This window comes from Antedon mediterranea, chromosome 7, assembly GCF_964355755.1.
Source record: "Antedon mediterranea chromosome 7, ecAntMedi1.1, whole genome shotgun sequence".
NCBI lineage: Eukaryota > Metazoa > Echinodermata > Crinoidea > Comatulida > Antedonidae > Antedon > Antedon mediterranea.
In genome coordinates, this window is record NC_092676.1 from 17762064 (window position 1) to 17780745 (window position 18682).

General features: G+C 31.6%; 1 protein-coding gene across 1 annotated transcript in view; it reads right to left on the minus strand.

Moving 5' to 3' along the window:
* LOC140053895 (lipoxygenase homology domain-containing protein 1-like) overlaps positions 1–16350 on the minus strand; it is a 31659-nt gene extending 15309 nt beyond the window's left edge. The window contains exons 1-27 of the mRNA XM_072098636.1: positions 16172–16350; positions 15794–15928; positions 14763–14938; positions 12357–12491; positions 11869–12039; positions 11291–11465; positions 9963–10155; positions 9657–9844; positions 9377–9521; positions 8996–9098; positions 8672–8801; positions 8036–8286; positions 7556–7691; positions 7124–7371; positions 6799–6934; positions 6367–6521; positions 5816–5973; positions 5323–5399; positions 4935–5128; positions 4328–4520; positions 3899–4062; positions 3557–3643; positions 2901–3318; positions 2547–2701; positions 2166–2299; positions 1633–1787; positions 1248–1352 (exon numbers count right to left, since the gene is read on the minus strand). Of these exons, the coding sequence (XP_071954737.1) occupies positions 1248–1352; positions 1633–1787; positions 2166–2299; positions 2547–2701; positions 2901–3318; positions 3557–3643; positions 3899–4062; positions 4328–4520; positions 4935–5128; positions 5323–5399; positions 5816–5973; positions 6367–6521; positions 6799–6934; positions 7124–7371; positions 7556–7691; positions 8036–8286; positions 8672–8801; positions 8996–9098; positions 9377–9521; positions 9657–9844; positions 9963–10155; positions 11291–11465; positions 11869–12039; positions 12357–12491; positions 14763–14938; positions 15794–15928; positions 16172–16307 (4453 nt within the window). The 5' untranslated portion in view covers positions 16308–16350. The remainder of the gene's footprint in view (positions 1–1247; positions 1353–1632; positions 1788–2165; positions 2300–2546; positions 2702–2900; positions 3319–3556; positions 3644–3898; positions 4063–4327; positions 4521–4934; positions 5129–5322; positions 5400–5815; positions 5974–6366; positions 6522–6798; positions 6935–7123; positions 7372–7555; positions 7692–8035; positions 8287–8671; positions 8802–8995; positions 9099–9376; positions 9522–9656; positions 9845–9962; positions 10156–11290; positions 11466–11868; positions 12040–12356; positions 12492–14762; positions 14939–15793; positions 15929–16171) is intronic.
* Positions 16351–18682: the final 2332 nt, after the last annotated feature.

Sequence of the window (18682 nt, forward strand, 5' to 3'; positions counted from 1 at the left end):
TCGTGAGGAGTTTATTCGGAGAGGCGTATATTTTTGTGGGTGTAATGTGGGAAACGTGTATAATCAAATAAATACACCCTTTAGATATGAACAAATACAACACCATTCAGTAAATTCTATTACAAATAGAGATGTGTTAAAATACAATATTGTGTATAATATGCATGTGGCGGGGCGTACATTCGAGGAAATAAATTCAAAATGATGTCCGATGGGAGCGGGGGAGGGGGTGCGGTGGCGTAGGTTATTCAAAATGATGTCCTATGGAGGGGGAGGGGGGCATTTATTCGATTTTTCTAAATGTAGCGTTTATCCGAATAAATACGGTAATAGATTGTGGCGCAAGGATTTTCCCGATGAGGGGTGGGGGGGGGGTGGAGAGCGCAGCCAGCATCAATTGGCTGGGCCATCAATGGGAGCGCACCCAGAGGTTCCGATAATATTATACCGGTAAAGGGTAGTTTTACTCACTTTTAAAAATGAAAATCCTTGAAACAGCACTCAATGGGGTATTGTTTTATATTAGGAAATATCATCATATTATTGCCTATATACATAAAAAATAGCCAATTGTGGAGAGGGGATGGGGGACGGACAGACTCCCTCACCCTTCCCATTTGATCTCCCATCCCTATACCCCTCCCCACTGGCACCACCAATGTTGTAATATATTGTTATAACAGTACAAATGTAAATGAACTGATTTATTAATAGACACCGTAATCCTATGTATTAAGCATAGGAAGGACTGCGTTTTATATATTATTATAACAATAGGGATATATCTAGATACTTAAACATTTGTTTTTCGGCCATTTTCTAATTAACAGCACTTAAAATAATGTGTTTATTGTAGGTCAGATCTTCGAAATTGTAAAGAAATATATAAGCCATTGTAAAAACTGTTATAAAGTGGTAATTAGATCTATCATTTATGTTTTTTTGTCCTTTTTTAGGAATTTTCGCCATTGGCGGCCATTTTGTTTAAAAAAACCTATTTCCCCTACCTGGATTTTTCTAGACTTTTAGTATGTTCATATAGGGACCTTATAGAAATGCATTGTGGTGAAATAAATTCTGTTGCAATTTTTTCAACCATATTTCATAGTTTTCCTGTACTATAATTGCACTACAGTACAATGCATTGTCTTTTCATTGAGAAGTGTAGTTTGCCTAACCACACATTAGAACAAACTCGTTTAGTTTATATATGGTGAAAAGCTGTGCAATTAAAAGTAAAATCTTACCTGTATCATCATTTTCACCAAAGATGATCACATAAACATTCGCATCTGTACCAGCTCCTCGCACATCAGAAGTAGTCACAAAAACATGGTATGTCTCCATTGCAGCTACAATATCGAAAAATATATATATTGTATGACATGACACATGTTGAAAAAACAGTTTTGACACAACCAATAAACCTTCTTTCCTGAGTCAAAATTAGTGATACTATTTTGCATGCATGAACGTGTAATGTGTACATAACATAATGTGTAACACGTTGATTTGTAATTTTGTTAAGCTTTTTACTTGTACAGTGGCTTTTACTAGGTTCATATGTGTAAATATCAATCAATTTGGCCAACCAACATACTGTTAATACTTTTACTTTTGTAAAGAACCAACCTTTAGTTTCAAGAGCAAGTTCATCTCTGATTGAAGTGGTGGATTTACTCTTAGATAATCGGTTCATTACATCTTTTTCAAGAGGTACCAACTCTCTAGATATCTGTCCATCATCATCATTAGTTGATAACCAACGTTGACAAGGAAAGTAATACCTGTAAATTGAAGTATTTTGGTAGGTTAAAGAGGCAGTATCAAAAAAAGTTGAAAGAGCATCTATTTTACGGTTCTAAGGTAAGTAAGTCATCACTCATTATATCTCTCCCTCTTAAAATGTTTCCGTCATTAAGACATTATCCACGATTTGTTTCCATATTTCTGTTTTTGGTAGGATGGCTTTGTTACTATTTTTTCCTTTTAAATCTTTTTTTTTTGGTTTGTCCAGCTATCTTGTGGTCTTCCTGGTGGTTTTCTTTTTTTAGTTCCAATACTTTTCATCAATTCCTTCGATTCTAATTTAAACCAATATGTTTTCCTATTGAATTGAACGGGTGTTATTCCACATAATGAAAAATAAATGAATATATACATACCTAGCATTATGCCTCTTATCTTCTACCTCAACTCGATCAAGAAACCATGATGCCCCTGTACCTGAGTTGTCGTGTCGTATTTTAAGCTTTAATAAGCTACCTAAATCAGCTGCTTCTAGTTTAAATACATCTTCCTGTAAAATATATAGTATAAGTTAAAAACAAATATAAGTACAAAAAGTTTTTGGAGGATGAAAACAAAGAATTAGATTTAAAATTAGGGTAGGTGAAATGCTTGGTTCCCACTACAGATGTACAAGGACGTTAGTGCAATGTAAGTATGCATTACATCTCCAATGGGACCTAGCCTTTACATTAGATGAATTTAGACTTGTGACCTCAACCCATTTTAAAATAAAAATTTGTCCTTTTTTATTGTACCTGATTTCTCTCAAATTTATTCCGATGAGTTTCAGAGTCTTTCATTCTTCTTTCTCCTGTGTCCCCTTTCTCCCCAAAAATGTTTATGAATACATTTGCATCAGTTCCTCCTCGAAATTTATCTCCAGTAAATACACGGACTACATACTCAGACACTAAGTAAAAAAGAAATGTGTAAATTACCATAGATCATGGTTAGCACACACAAAATATAGATAAAGAGTATATGATGGACATACAATCTGCAGAATTTGATAGCCCATGCTCTCCGAAAAAGTTATGATATAAATATTTCCTTGAACACCCCTCTATGATAATGGAATAATCTACCAATATAATCATAATCATACTTACTGACAAGAGAATTTCTTCGTAGTACTTTTCCATTTTCATCAGTAGGAACAAGTTCTCTTACAATTTGGCCGTCGTCCTCGCCACGAGCTAACCATCGATTACACACAAACATATACTTAGTTGTCTCTTCCTCTTTTTCATTTTCATCCTCACTTTCATCTAATTTTCCCTTAGACTTCCTTCTTTTTAAGGTTCCTTTTGTTTCTTCCTCATCACTCTCACTCTTTAGGCTGGATTTTGACTTCCTTCTTTTTAACTTTCGATTATCATTTTCTTCATCTTCACTGTCGTTGAGTTTTGATTTAGATTTTCGTCTTTTTAATTTACTTTTGTTGTCATCATCATCACTTGCATCAATTTTGGATTTAGATTTACTTCTTTTTAATTTTTTCTTTGGCGGAAACCTTTCAACAATAACCTGGAAAAATAAGTAAAAGTAAAATTTTAGTTAACAATACACACATCTTCTAAAACTAGAAAACATTGGCTGGCATGAAAATAGTTTAGGACATTAATTTAGGTTTAATGAATGATGACGACAGAAATGTATATCACTGCCACATCAGATGTGTTGGGAAAACTGGTAAGGAATCTTCCACTCAATAAAAAAACTAACTATAATAGTTATGACTGCAACAAATCTTTTGTTACTTTACCCTGTTGAGAAACCAGCCAGAAAACATTCCAACCCCATCATGACCAATCCTGATCTTGGTAAGGGGACCAACATCCTCAGCTTCAATCTGTAGGGGTAAAAACAACATAAATGGTGTTTGAACTGACCTTGTGTTTAAATTAAACACATGTTAACTACTCTACATTGTTTTATACTAAATAAAACAAACTTGTTTTTTAAATATATAACTACTTTTACAGAATATATTAAGCACAATTTATTCATTATTGTTATCATCAGTTTGAAATTAGAAAAGAAAATGAAATATTTCATAGCCAAAAGTTAAAATGTCCATATTCATTCAGTATATAGTAAAACCTACTTTAAATTTATCTGTGTTTCCTTTTTCAAAGTTATCTGTGCGGTTTCGTAGTTTATATTCTTCAGTTTTTGCACCATCTTTACCATATAGACGGACAAACACATTGGAATCTGTTCCTGCTCCACTAACTTCTCCTGTTAACACAGTTATTTCGTATGGAATCCCTAGATATTAACCAAGAACATCTTTTTATCTGATCCAGATAGAATATGGTTATACATTGGTATACACACAATGTTAACAGTATGTGAGATAATGACATTTTGGACAAAAAATGCTTATACTTGTACTTGGTACTTGGTGGTTGTTGGCTTGAATACTCCACAAGGAAGTCTTGGGGAGTGGCTTATTAATTGGACACTACTGTTTCAATTTATCTAGTGGCTTCAATAGCTTCTTAGGGCAGTTAGTTATTAGGATTATACTTACTAGGTTTAGACTTTTTAAAATCTGTTGGAGTGACCTCTATTTCAAGTTCACCATCCTCCTCATCTTCAGCTAACCAGCGATGACATGCAAATGAGTAGGCCTCACCACGAGATGGAATGTCAACTTCAACACTGTCCAGGTACCACCCTGCACCAGGACCTGACCCATCATGTCCAATTTTCATATATTCAATCTGATTTTTAAAAAAAAACATTTTTTTATTATTGCTACAGTATAACAGAATTAGTAATGTGTTGTAATTTTTTTAATTAAGCAAAATAAGTATGTGATTTAACTATTCTGCTAATCAATTTTAGCAGCATTGAAAATATTTCATAATAAAATATTTTGACATCTACATGGGAAACTGTTTTAAAATCGGAGATTACCTGTACACCTTAAACTGCTGGTAAACAGAATGGAGTTATATGTGGGTTTTGTCAAAATGTAACAAGCAGTACAACTTTCAAATTTTAAAACCCACAAAATGTTTCAATTGACATTTCAAATAAATAACTTTTAATTGTTTAACTCCTTATAACAAATCACATAATTCATTTTGAAAAAGCTAGTCTTTAATTTATCTAGTTTTATAGTAACTAGGTACCTTGCCAATGTCAACAGCTTCTAAAGTAAACTTGTCAGTTCTGCCTCGTTCAAATTTGTTTTTAGTGTTTTCTGCCTGCTTCAGAGGTAGTAATCCGGTATCACCATCTTTACCAAACAACTTAATGTGGACATTGGCATCAGTGCCAGCACCTCGCTCGTCACCTGTTTTCACTGATACATGGTATGATGTTGCTACAAAAACAAAACAGACATTTTTAAATGTTAAACTTCTGCTTGATATGCAGATGTCCTTACCATTAGACTCATGGTACTTTTATGGTAATTATTATGCATGCGTAACAGAGAGAGAAAAAATAATTAAAATATTTGAAAAAGGCATATTCATTTAAGTATTTCAAAGGTTACAAGATCATTAGTTTTCTTACTTGATAATAATTGGGGTTTTCCTTCTGGAACAAGTTCTCTAACAATTTGTCCATCATCTTCATCACGATCAAGCCACCTACGACAAGTAAACCACACAAATCAGAAATACTGTATTAATACCTACTCCATATTTAATAGAATTGACTTTCAAAATAACTCCCTTAATGGGTATCATTTACAACTCAAAGAGATCTTTCCATTCCAATTATTTGTGACTTTTGCTTGTGTATAAGCCGCCTTTTGTTTTTTATTTTCTTTCTATATCAATCCTCATTTAGTTGCATGCCTGATGAATTATATTATTATTCCTGATGTCTTTCCTCTAATTATTTGAAGTAAGTATTATACTATACTGGTGAATAGTAGATTTTTTGTTAACAATTTTATTGAAAGTGATGGAGATTGCCTTTTATCTGCTTATCTATTTATTCTGTTTTGTCAGACATCCATTTCTTTCTACTATTAAAACAAAATTCTTCTAAAATACTGTACCTTCCACATGGGAAAACAACCTCTGATTGTGATCTACCCTCCTCTCTGACAATGACTTTTTCCAGGAACCAACCAGCTCCTGCGCCAGCGCCATCATGACCAATACGTACACGAGACAATTGCTGAAGACTTACAGCTTCTAGTACAAACTCATCAATCTGAATACAAAATAAACAATTAATCAATCTTGAGATTGTCTTTTATTTATTATATCTCCTTTTCTGTTCTCACTCTATAGAAATAACATACATCCATACTTTCTAGACAGTGTTGTCAAATGTCAAATACTGTTACTGTTTATACAATGGCGTTTCTATTTGAAACATTGTTTCAATAACATTCCAAATAATATACACTTAAATTTAACTGTTTTTTTAAATCCTCTCTTGAGAAACATCCGTTGAAATACCAGATGATTGATGACCTCCACTACTTTTCAAAACTCTTTCTTCTGGCATTAAAATTATCTCTTCAATGTTTGTTAATAGCATTACTAGACATAGACAAACCAATTAAACCAATTACAAATTATAGAAATATATTCAACTTACAGCCTTCCTTTCAAACTTGTTTCTGTTTGTTTTAGATTTCTTCATTGGCCTTTCACCAGTGTCTCCAAGCTCTCCAAAGATGTTGCAAAAGACATTTGCATCGGTCCCAGCACCAAACTTATCTCCTGTCACTATTTGAACATTGTACTTCAACACTGAAATAATTTCAAAATATTCATTTATTACCAAATAAGCATTGCATGACCAAATCTCTTCTCAACCAAACAACGAAGTCTTCTAAGATAAGGACTTAAAACTTGAGGTTCAAGTTTTGCACCTTAAGAACCCAGTGCATCTTTCGAAAGAGTAAGAGGTTTCCATCTGACAAATGAGCACCATTTGGTGGCAGATCAAAACGAAGGGACACTTAGGGGAGTTGTATGTGACATCATCTTATAGTTACATATGATTTAGAGCCATCCAGGTCCTTACATTTCAGAGGTTTCTTGATACCATCACCTTCTGCTGGTATCTCTCGGATGATCTCTCCATCATCTTCACTGGTTGCTAGCCACCTCTGGCAGTTAAACGTGTATTTCTTTCTTGTGGCAACCTGTTCAACAACCACCTGTGAACAAATAGGGGTTTTTTAAATAATTGGTTTCTTAAAGGAAACTAAAATAATACACAAAAATATAATAGAAAAAATCTGCTGTTGTTTGTTGTACACACTGTAATGTTCAGTTAGATGATAGATATGCAGATCACCTTGTAAACTCTTTACAAAATTACACAAAATATCTGTTTACACTGTTACCTTATCCAGATGCCAGCCAGGGCCTAAGCCAGAATTATCATGCCATATTCTCATCTTATACAGCTTCCCTACATCTGCTGCCTCAATTTTAAAGTTATCTTCATCCCCTTTTTCAAATACATCACTTTTTGTTTTGAGTTCAATATCATCTGTTTTGCCCTGACTTCCATACAAGCACATCGACACGTTAGCATCAGTACCCGAATTTGCAATGTCACTTGTAAAAACTGTGACATTCCAAGCAAGCTCTAAAAAATAATACAGGAAAGAAATGCATATTTAAAGTAAAAAAAGAGTATATAACATAACAAGAAAGAAAGAAAACAACACTGATTCTGAATTTTTAGCCAAAAAAATCATTTATTTCTCTATGGTACTACACTTTACTTTAACTAAGCAAGTGTGAAAGAAAGAAAGAACCAATGAGCTTACTTTTCTTCTTTGTTTTTCTCATTGATTTATTTTCATAGAGCGTTCTCTCAATAACATTGTCATCTTCATCGTCTGCAAGCCATTTGTCACATATAAATGTCTGCTCTATTGCACTCGATGGACAGCTGACCACAACCTATATTAAATGTAAAAATGTAAATGTAATTATTATTGTCCTCAAGCAAGGCCCTCTACAGACCTAAAGTTGCCAGCACCTGCCCAAATCAGCACAAGGGAATGTATCAAGTTCTTTAATTAAAACTTAATTTCTTTATAAATATAAACAGTTGATAATAGCAGTTCACAGACCCAGTCTCGGCTATGCACAAAAATATGTCAGCACTGCCATGGTATTGTTACTTTTTAGTGTGGTGTGCAGTCATATAGTTTAACATGTTATGGCAATTGGGTTTCTCAGCACTTGTGGTAAAGAAATACTGCATTACAAAATATGAAAATGATTTGTCTACAATCACTCACCCTGTCCAAAAACCAGCCTGCCCCACTACCACAGTTATCATGGCCGATATCAATCCGACTGAGTGGACTAAGAGCATTTCCAATCTCCAAATCACAAACATCTGTTCTTCCCTTTTCAAACTTGCCATCAAGGTTAATCTTACCACTAGTTTCTTCTCCATTTTCACCCCCATACATAACAATGTAAACACCTGCACTGGTACCAGCATGACGTTTGTCTCCAGTTGTAACTCTTACTTCATATGGGGTTCCTAAAGGAATTTAAATAGAGCATTTTCAATACATTCATACAATTTTATTTGGAAAAAGAAAGCACAGCTCTATAATATAATATAATTAAAATAAATAAACCAAATAAATTAACCGAAAAATAAAGTATACACTTTTTGTTTAAAGGTTTGAATGTTGAAGAAATATAACCAAATGTTTAGTATAAATAAAATTCATTCCAATAAAGAAGGTTCAAAGATCTTCATCATAGCTATCTAGGTAGGTGCACAGTTGCAAACACATAGTTTGGGGAGATTACAGGGCCTAAAAATATACTGCTAAACTTTAACATAATGTCCTATACATACTTGATTAAGGAATGAAAGCCAGATATCAACAAAAGAGTTATTAAACGCTACTACCAACCTCTAGATCCATTGCCACTGCCCTCACAGTAAAGCTCTCTAGATATTTTTCCATCATCCTCATCTTTTGCAAACCATCGATTACAGGGAAATTTATATGTTTTATTTAGAGATGTATCGTCTACTATAATCTGGAAAAAATAAATTCAGCTTGTGTTTATTGAAGTTTAAAAAATGGTTTTTACTTATTTATATTGGAGCCCCTTTGCATTCACATGGTAAGTAGCTGCTGTGGAATTCCCGATAGAGGACTGTGGCTTTATTTTTTTTTTAATGTGACCATTTTACCAATAAATAATAATAATAAACTAATAAAGTAATTTACTTTATCAAGAAACCATGCAGCTCCAAAACCTGAGTTGTCATGTCCTATCCTCAGTTTATCAAGGGCTCCAAGACCTGCACATTCTAACACAAAAATGTCCTCACTGAAAAGAAGTAAACACTTGATAAATGCAACATTATAGATTTTGTAGGTATAGACATTGTACTGTACACTGATGAATTCAAATAAAATTGTGATGATAATAATTGTTAGCCTCAGGATTTCACCTTCAAATCAACAGAAAACAAAGTTCCATGATTCTAAAGGACTTTATACATCCCCATATAGCATGACATAAACTTGTGTATAAAATGTAATGAATCAGAAGATTTCATGTAATTGAAATATAAGTATCAGTAGTTAATTTTAGTCCTTGTATACCTTCCTTTTTCAAAGTTATTTTTTGATGTATTTAGTTTGTGTTCCCCTGAATCTCCACCTTCACCGAACAGTGTTAAATAAACATTAGCATCTGTGCCTGCTTTGCGCTTGTTCCCAGTAAACACATGAACCATATATTTTTGTGCTGAAAATTAAATTTAACATTGAGGTAAAAGACAGCATATAGTTAGTGATGAATAAATTAACAATTTTCTTATAAAAGAAAGCAATAGCTATAAATAAAGCTTTCTTTCATTTTGAAAATAAATGCAAACTTTACATTTTCTAATAGCAAGAGGGTCTTTGCTGCCTAGTAAATCTCTTGATATGAGTTTGTCGCCCTCATCACGAGCCAGCCACATGCTGCATGGGAAGTAGTATTTGGATTTCTTTGGATTCTTCAAATCGGTAACGACAACACGTTCTAGAAACCAGCCTGCGGCGAATCCAGTGTTATCATGTTCTATTCTTTAAAAAGAAAATAAAAATGTATCAGATATTCTTTGTTGATTCTTTGTTGTATATGAAAAAAAATAAGTAAAAGTCATTTACAATTACTTATCTTCAGTAAATAAATAATAGTTACCTAATTTTTTTCAGAGGTCCTACAGCTTCACATTTATGTGTAAATATATCACTCTTCCCACGTTCAAACATTTTTCCATGCCCTTTCAGCTGAAATTTGCTGCACGACCTGCGGGCACCAAAAAGTGTTATATACACATTGGCATCGGTTCCAGCACCTGCAACATCCCCTGTGATAACTACAATCTCATATTCTGCATTTTAAAAAGAAATTAGATGTATTTCAATTACTTTCTATACTTAACTTTATTTTTTGGAAAACATTTTCTATACAATAAATACAATACATCAATATTAAAATATCTGTTTCTTTAGGTTAGAAGTTGGGTTGTGCTTGAGATGTAGGCCTACAGTAGGGCCTACAGTAGGGCCTATTTTGACCCTTTAAAGAACCAGTATATTTTAATTATTCCTTGGTCTATTATTATAATATAATTGTTATTTACTGGAGAAACTTTTCATTTTGTCTCTTTAATTCAATTAAACTGGTTATTTGCAACTAAAATGAAAACAAAAATGCTGACTAGTTTTTGTTGAAAACAAAGAAAAGCCATCAAATTACAGCAAATCAATATGTCATACATGCATGTTAATCAAATTAAGTGCGACCAAGTACACTGAAGCAATTTCAGAAAACTGTCAACAAGTGTTCCTTTGCATTATGTAAAATGATGATTTTAATTTGTTTCAGATTTTAGTAACTATATGAGGCATACAGTACTCTGCAATAAACATTAGAGAGGATTCGCAATCTTACGAATACGATAACGAAAACGGATACGTCACGCACACGCATTCATTTTCGACAACGAAATATTGAGGGTGCCGTCCAAAATATGACTGCGGTAAATTTGAGCGAAGCGCAGGTACGTGTTGCTTGGCTGCCTAGGCCTAGCGTAACATCTAAGCGTGTGAGGACTGCTATTTATCAAAATTTACCTGGCATTTTAGTAAATTACTTTTGTAAATTACTTTCAATAAATCTATAATTATATTATAATCATGAATCATTCCTGATTCAAATGCAAAATGTGGAAAAAAGATCAAAAACTATACTCGTTTTGTAGTTACGACTGGTGATATTTGTCAACACGAATACGCTTTACGAATATGAAATGGGGATCAGCTCAAAAGTTTCACAAATGTGTGACGTATCCGTTTTCGTTATCGTATTTGTAAGGTTGCAAAACCTCCTTAATGTGTACCATTAGCCCAAAAAGATTGCTAAATAATTGTATAAACAGGTTAAAGAGTAAACAAAATAATAGTTACTGCATTAACTGCAGTAGAATAGTTGTTCATGGTCCCTAACCAGCATACAGTACTTACGGGTTTTTCCATATTTTTTTGCATCCACAGGTCTTAAATTCCGCGATATTTGACAGTCATTGTGGAATAAAGAAAGCCATTGACTACAGAAGAATAGCCATGATTTCTTTGTATGTAAATTTGTAACTTTCACCTCATCAACAAACCAGCTATCTTTTTTCTCCAAGCCATCATGCTAAAAGAATTGACATACAATTGATTCACATTTCATTTGCTGTGTATTAAAAATTACTATTGCACGCCATGTGACCTACAATCGTCCAATCAAATTACAGGAATTTATTTAGGTAATGTAATTTACAGTAATGCATGATGGTTTTCAAATGTCATTTATTTCTTTCTCTGCCAATAGTAGACTAAAATTCCAACATACAATCTGTCACAGGCTGAGTTGTTCACACAAAATGCGTATAATAATAATAATACAAGTGGTCTGCTAATCTATTCATTTGTATTCATCTTTAATAAGTTTGCAAACTTCAGAATAATAATATTAATAATAGCACAATAACAACACAATATACCTCAAAATGAAAATTCAAATATTAGGAAACACACTATTATGATATAAAATTTACCTCTATTGTGAGAGATTTCAATTCTCCAACTTCTGGTCCTTTGAGGTTAAAAATCTTAGCAGAGTTCCTATTGAACTTGCAATGGACAAGACCTGAGTTGGTTTTTGTTTGTTTCTTGGTTAACTTTTTCTTTTGGAATTTCCCTTTGTCACCTTTCATGGAGATGAAAACCTAAAACGTGTAAAAGTAATAAGATATTATAGTGATATTAAAGTTCACTATAATATCTCTATAGTAAAAACAGATTGATTATTATTTTCGAGAATGTAAAGTAAATAATACTAATGAGCCTATTTTACACTACCATACTCAATTTGTGCTACCCTTTTATTTTCCACTACAAAAGCGAATATCTGCGATTTCCATCGCATGTTTGCCGAGCTTCTTGATTTGTGCTCATGAATGTGTGATAACTCATTTCCTGAACTTTGATTGGTTGCATAATTTGTAAACTACTAAAAATTGGAGGCCGTTTCTCATAAACTTACATTTGCTGATGTTCCACAACCTTTTTTATCTCCTGTCTTTACTTCAATTTTGTAAACTGTTTCACCATTCTTTGCGCTGCCTGGACGGTGTGGACGAAACCCATTAGATGTCTTAGCACTTAATGCTCTTCGTTTCTAAAAAATAATAAAATTAAGATATTAGTATCAACTAAAGCAATAAAATGTACACTTTTATGGTGATAGTGAACAGTACATTCTCTATTTATTTATTTATTCAACCATGTTTCAAGAGGTTGACCCAGCCAACGGAAGCTGATTTTAAGGGGCCCTCAACAATACGACATAAAACATAACAAGTAAAAATATAATACAATGTTTGGTTAAACAAATATAAAGAAAAATTTTAACATATTTTTGCATTCTTTTAGTCTTTTGGTTTGTATATTTTCACCTGTAGGATTAAGTAATAAGTTTCAAATTCAGAAACAGTAAGATAAGACGTATCTAATTAAAAATACTAAATGTCATATTTTAATTTATTAATCCAATAGCTCCTAATTGCTCTTGTTTGATTGCTTTATATTCTCTTCTGGTGAAGGGGTAGTTTTGCCCAAAACCTCTGAATTTTTTACTGGCCGTTTTACTTTGTTTTGATTTAGATTTTTTTTTTGTTATCTCCATTGAGATCCAGCCACTGATACCCACATTATTGTAATTTTTCCAGTAAATTTGCCTTTGGATTTAATTAATATAAATAAATATATAGTTCTGATTATTTTATTAATCGGGGAAAAAAGATAAGATTTAAAACATCATTTTATATGAGTAAAATCAAATTGCAAAGCTAACTGCTTTACATAATAATGTAAGTGTAAACATAATACACACTGCCAGTTTATAAGGCTATAAATCAAATAACCATGCTTATATTAGAAATCCATTATATTGAAAGCATTTTATGAGACTGAAGTCAGTAGATAATATCCTGCGACATTGACATACCACCTGATGATATTCTGAACAGCAGTTTAATCAATATTAATATACATGTGCTCACTTTACAGAAAAATGATCAGCAAAGATAAAAAGTATTATTTATTAATTATAATTTAAAATGTTGTTGTAACAAGCATAACCTTGAAGACAGTCTTCATCAATTGTCAATACATATATAATATCTTCTATCTTGATTGCATTGTTATTGTTGTATTATTTTATTCCCATCAGTTGTATTATTGTATCGTATTTGAGTGGGTGTAGAAACATAAACTCACTCTGTAGTTATTATTCATTGGTGACCAAATAACATATCATTATTTTATGATTGTCTTTTAACATAAATAAAAAATATTATAATTAGTATGATTCTATACAGCCATTTATGTCTTACTTTCTACCACAGAGGTATGGAATTATAGATATTCATATAAAGGATAACTCTGTGTTTTATAATACCAGTTCTATTCATTATTACTGTATATAAAACATAAATAGGGAGGTTTCGCAACTTTACGAATACGATAACGAGATACGTCATACATTTGTGAAACTTTTGAGCTAATCCCCATTTCATATTCGTAAAGCGTATTCGTGTTGACGAATATCACCAGTCATATTCGTAACTACAAAACGAGTATAGTTTTTGATCTATTTTGCACATTTTGCATTTGAATTAGGAATGATTCATGATTATAATATAATTATAGATTTATTGAAAGTAATTTACTAAAGTAATTTACTAAAATGCCAGGTCAATTTAGATAAATAGCAGTTTTTATAGTCCTCACTCGCTTTGATGTTACGCTAGGCCTAGGCAGCCAAGCACCAAGCAACACGTACCTGCGCTTCGCTCAAATTTACCGCAGTCATATTTTGGACGCGCCTCAATATTTTGTTGCCATGCGAAACAGATTTTGTTATGGCTTTCGAAAACGAATACGTGTGCGTGACGTATCCGTTTTCGTTATCGTATTCGTAAGATTGCGAACCTCTCTAATGTCTGCATCTTTGACAACTAAGTCAAATCAATCAAAACATTTATTTACTTCTTACTTATATTAATAATTTAGTGGTTCTATTTTCATAATGTTATTAGATAGAAATTTAGTTAATTTTAATCATTGACCGAATTACTATAAAATTTGTTTTTTCTAAAGATATATTGTCCCCTTTTTTATTCACTTTGATCACAAATTGGATTGTAAAAAAAACTATTTACCTTAACAAACTATAATTTGAAGTAAAAATAGTCAAATTGGTTTGAAGTCAATGAGTTTTTGGTTGAATTTAACTGTTTATTTTGTCTTTATTAATATAAGTGAAAACATGCTTCGGATTATAACTTTAATAGTAAAACTGTGAAATGGCCTATTCAAAGTCATTTTATTGATCTTCATGTTCATTTTGTTAAATTTGGTAATGAATGAAAGACAAAAGATAACTTACTGCTATTGCGGATGGAGGTCTTAATTCTAGGCCAAACTTTCTTGCATAATAGTCTGTTAAATGAGGATCACTTAGAGATGAGTAAGATGGAAGATATACTTTCTTGCCATTCTCCATTCGTGGATATGACATCATACGCAATTGAGTTTCTCGATTGATCACTTCATACTGACGACCTGAAAAATAAAGAATGATAATTCACTAAAAAAAGAGTTTGGTAAAGAAAACATATTTAATTGTTTGTACTCAGAAACATAAAACATCATCTTTATTATAAACAATTTGCTGTTCATTAAATATAGCCTCCAATCTTCTTTAATATCCAGAAAATAATAATTCGATGAAGACTAATCACATATATAGTAAATTACATACTAATGACTTTTATATTAAAAGATAGTTTATAGACATTATTTTAATTACAGCAAACATTAAATAAGATTACTTGCCATAGTATATTGTACACTAATTTGCTAAATTGTTCTGTTGTGAATTTAATATTATAATTTAATCATTCACTGACAGACACTTACATCATACAGGTTAAAATAATGAACGTTTATTAGTTGAAAGATTCAGTATTTATAGCACAGTTGGCTTTCAACTAGCGTCTAAGGCATTAAAAAAGGCAGTGCTCAGATTTTGGCTCAGTTTTCAAGAGTGTTATGTTTATTTGTTAAGCATGTACAGTAATAGAATAATTCATTTTACTTGATATCATTAGGAGAATGTTAAAATTTTAAGGGATACTAAATATTTAGTGAATGTAGCCACATGATTTAATAAAACAAACAAACAAATAAACCTTATATAAGAATCAACACTGTTATTTTAATAATAATGTATTCATTTATAAGTGTAAATTCCATATACCGATACAGTATATACTTGCTATTTAAATATGTTAGGTATGTTAAAATTTAAAAAAACATTTGGCTCAATAATTGTCTTGTTTATTGTCTAGTATAAACATTCTGGATCTGCATTAAACCAATAAAAGAGATGCAATGAGCATCAAACACGTAATTTACCTGCATGATGCTTTGGCCGATATGCATATCTAGAGTCGATACTTTGTTGCTGTAGAAACGCTTGATTGCTTAATGACATATGATCTGATGAGGAATCTCTCCATCTATCAGCTGCAATTTGTTTTCTTATTGGTGCTATGATTCAAGAATAAAGCATAATTTTTACATAAAATCAAATTATGATGTTTACAATGTCAGGATATATTACATTCATAACTCCAATAAAGAGGTAATAAAAACATGATATTGATAATTCAATTTCTATCATATTGTAGATCTCTAAAATTCAATTTCAGATCTAGAGAAAATTCCCTCATTTCCTACATTCAGAAAGGTTGAATAGACTCTTTACTGTTAATAGGTTCAGTTTAAACATACCTGAGAATGGGCGTGGCTTTCCTACAGCATATGGTGGGCGTGGTTCCATTGTATGTACATGCTGTGGGGCATAACTAGATGTCATGCTTAAACAATCCTGAACAGCCTCTGAGTTTGTATATGGTCCCCACATCATCTTATGTTTTACGGTACCTCATCAATTCTAATTATATAATAAATTACTGTTTAGTTGGTTCAGTATAATAAAACAAAGATTTTACCCCAATTTTATGTATTTCTGTACAGCTCTGGCCTCTATAAAATAGGAGAGGAGGGTTGGGTGTGTGGGGTGGGGGTGTTATCCTCTTTAGGGAGAAAGCACACATGCATAACCTTCATCAATAACTGTTAAACAACAGTGTATTTGTATTTTATTTTGTTTAAACACCAAGGATATTGAAAAGAAAAATACAAAATTTGGTATTTTATCTGAATATATTTATTATTTAATTTACAAACAATAAAGATGGGGAAATCTGTGATAAAATTGTTTCTAAATTAATCAATTAGTTATTCAGTAATATCACGGGGCGATTTAGAGATTATTCTGTGCCTTTTAATTTATTTAGCTATATTTATATCTTTATCATAAAGAATAAATTAATTTCAAATATGAGACATTCAGTGAAAAAAACAGATCTTACTGTGACAAGCGATAATAACACACAGCCATTCCTTATTGTTTTCTTATATATTTCAACATTGAATACATTAGTTACATTAGTTGATGTAATCCAATTAGTAACTGCTACTCCAAACAAATTACATATTTTGTCCTACTGTCCTATTTACAGCGCTGTGTTTTGAATAATTTAATTATTGTATTTTCTTGATATTTATTTCTTAACTTAACACCTACTGTATATTACCAATCCAAACATATTAAAAACAGTTTGAGTAAATAAAATTATGTATGTATGCATGGAGTTACTCCATGATGTATGTAATAATTTTACCAATGGATCTATAGCTTGAAATAAAGAATCCTGTTTAAATACTAAAAAGATTCAAGAGAATCTATTTGTTCTTCTATATTTTCAAAATGCCAATCATTCTACTTATCCACAATTAAATGATATTTTCTCAAGCATAAACTGTTTTTGTGTCATGGTAACTTAGCAACAAAGTCTACAATGAAAAGAATCAGTGAGCTGTTATTAATTCCATAATATTTCATAACTCTGACCGTGCATATCAAATATACAATAGAAGTATCTATTAAATAACTGGCCAATTATCAAGTTTTACTTCTGTATTTAAATTTTATTATGCGTTCAAGTACCTCCATGGTTGATGTCTTTGAAATTAAGAACACTTTACTGTAGATGGCATAATCTGTAAATTATGTGGAAATGGAGAAGTTGAAGACAATAAATATTATTTCTTAAATTGTAACATTTCATAGGAAAATGGAAGACCTAACAAATTCTACAAAATGAATTTAAATACACAAAAATTAAATATTCTTTATACATTACCAGAATATATGCTGATAATAAATTAAGTATTTAAGGCCCAGTAGCAATTAGTGGGGAATCTCTCACCATATTCAACACTTTCTGTAAACGAACGTTAATCAAGAGCCGTCATTCAAAGATTAAAAAAACCAGTAGTTTTTACTTCAGTTAATTGGGTTTTTTTCCGATGTGTTAAATTGCTAATTGCTGTTATAATGTTAAGTTTTTTAATAATACTCTAAAATGTATTAGTTTTTCTAGGCAGTTTTGTTGTTAAAATAAAATTTAATATATATAATACTGTACTGATGTTTGACAGCTACAGTATACAGTTTTTGTGAGTGCCACCATTCCAAAGGTGAAGTATTTCATATTGTAAATAAACTCTGTTTCTGGTATTTAATATCATACATACAGTAATGACCTCAGAATCAAAATATATTTTTGTTTTTTATTTTTTATAAAATTCAATGAATGATAATCAATTTAATCACAGAATAAATTACCCATGGTATAGCTTACAGTCAGTGACATCACAAAGTAAAATTGATTATTGTCATTCCAATTAAATTTTTAGTCTTAAATATGTATTGTTCTGCCAAAAACATGTGTTTGACTGCTTATAAAACGAAAAACAAACAGTTACTGTACATTTAACCCAAAACCTGAAACAATTCAACTTATTTTTGCCTTAATTTCAGGATTTTTCAGGGAACTATTTTTTTTTTTGTAATGCAATTTTTGGTTTAAAAGTGAATTGTTATGTGACATAAAATTGGCATATCAACAAAAAAATGTTAATGGTATTAGTAGTCTAGTCACTGGTCACAATACACAATGTTTTTCTATCAAGAATTATGAAATGAGACTTTCCAAGTTAATTTTGTCATTTCAGTTCATCAGCAAGTGTAAAAAAAATCATCTGGGCAATATCTGTATGTTATGCAAGGAGGGGTAAATCAACAACTTTTTTTATGGCCTTATTTAAAAAATTATGATGTGCAACAATGCAAGACACTTTTCTTTGAGAAATTGCAAAATAAATTGCTAAATT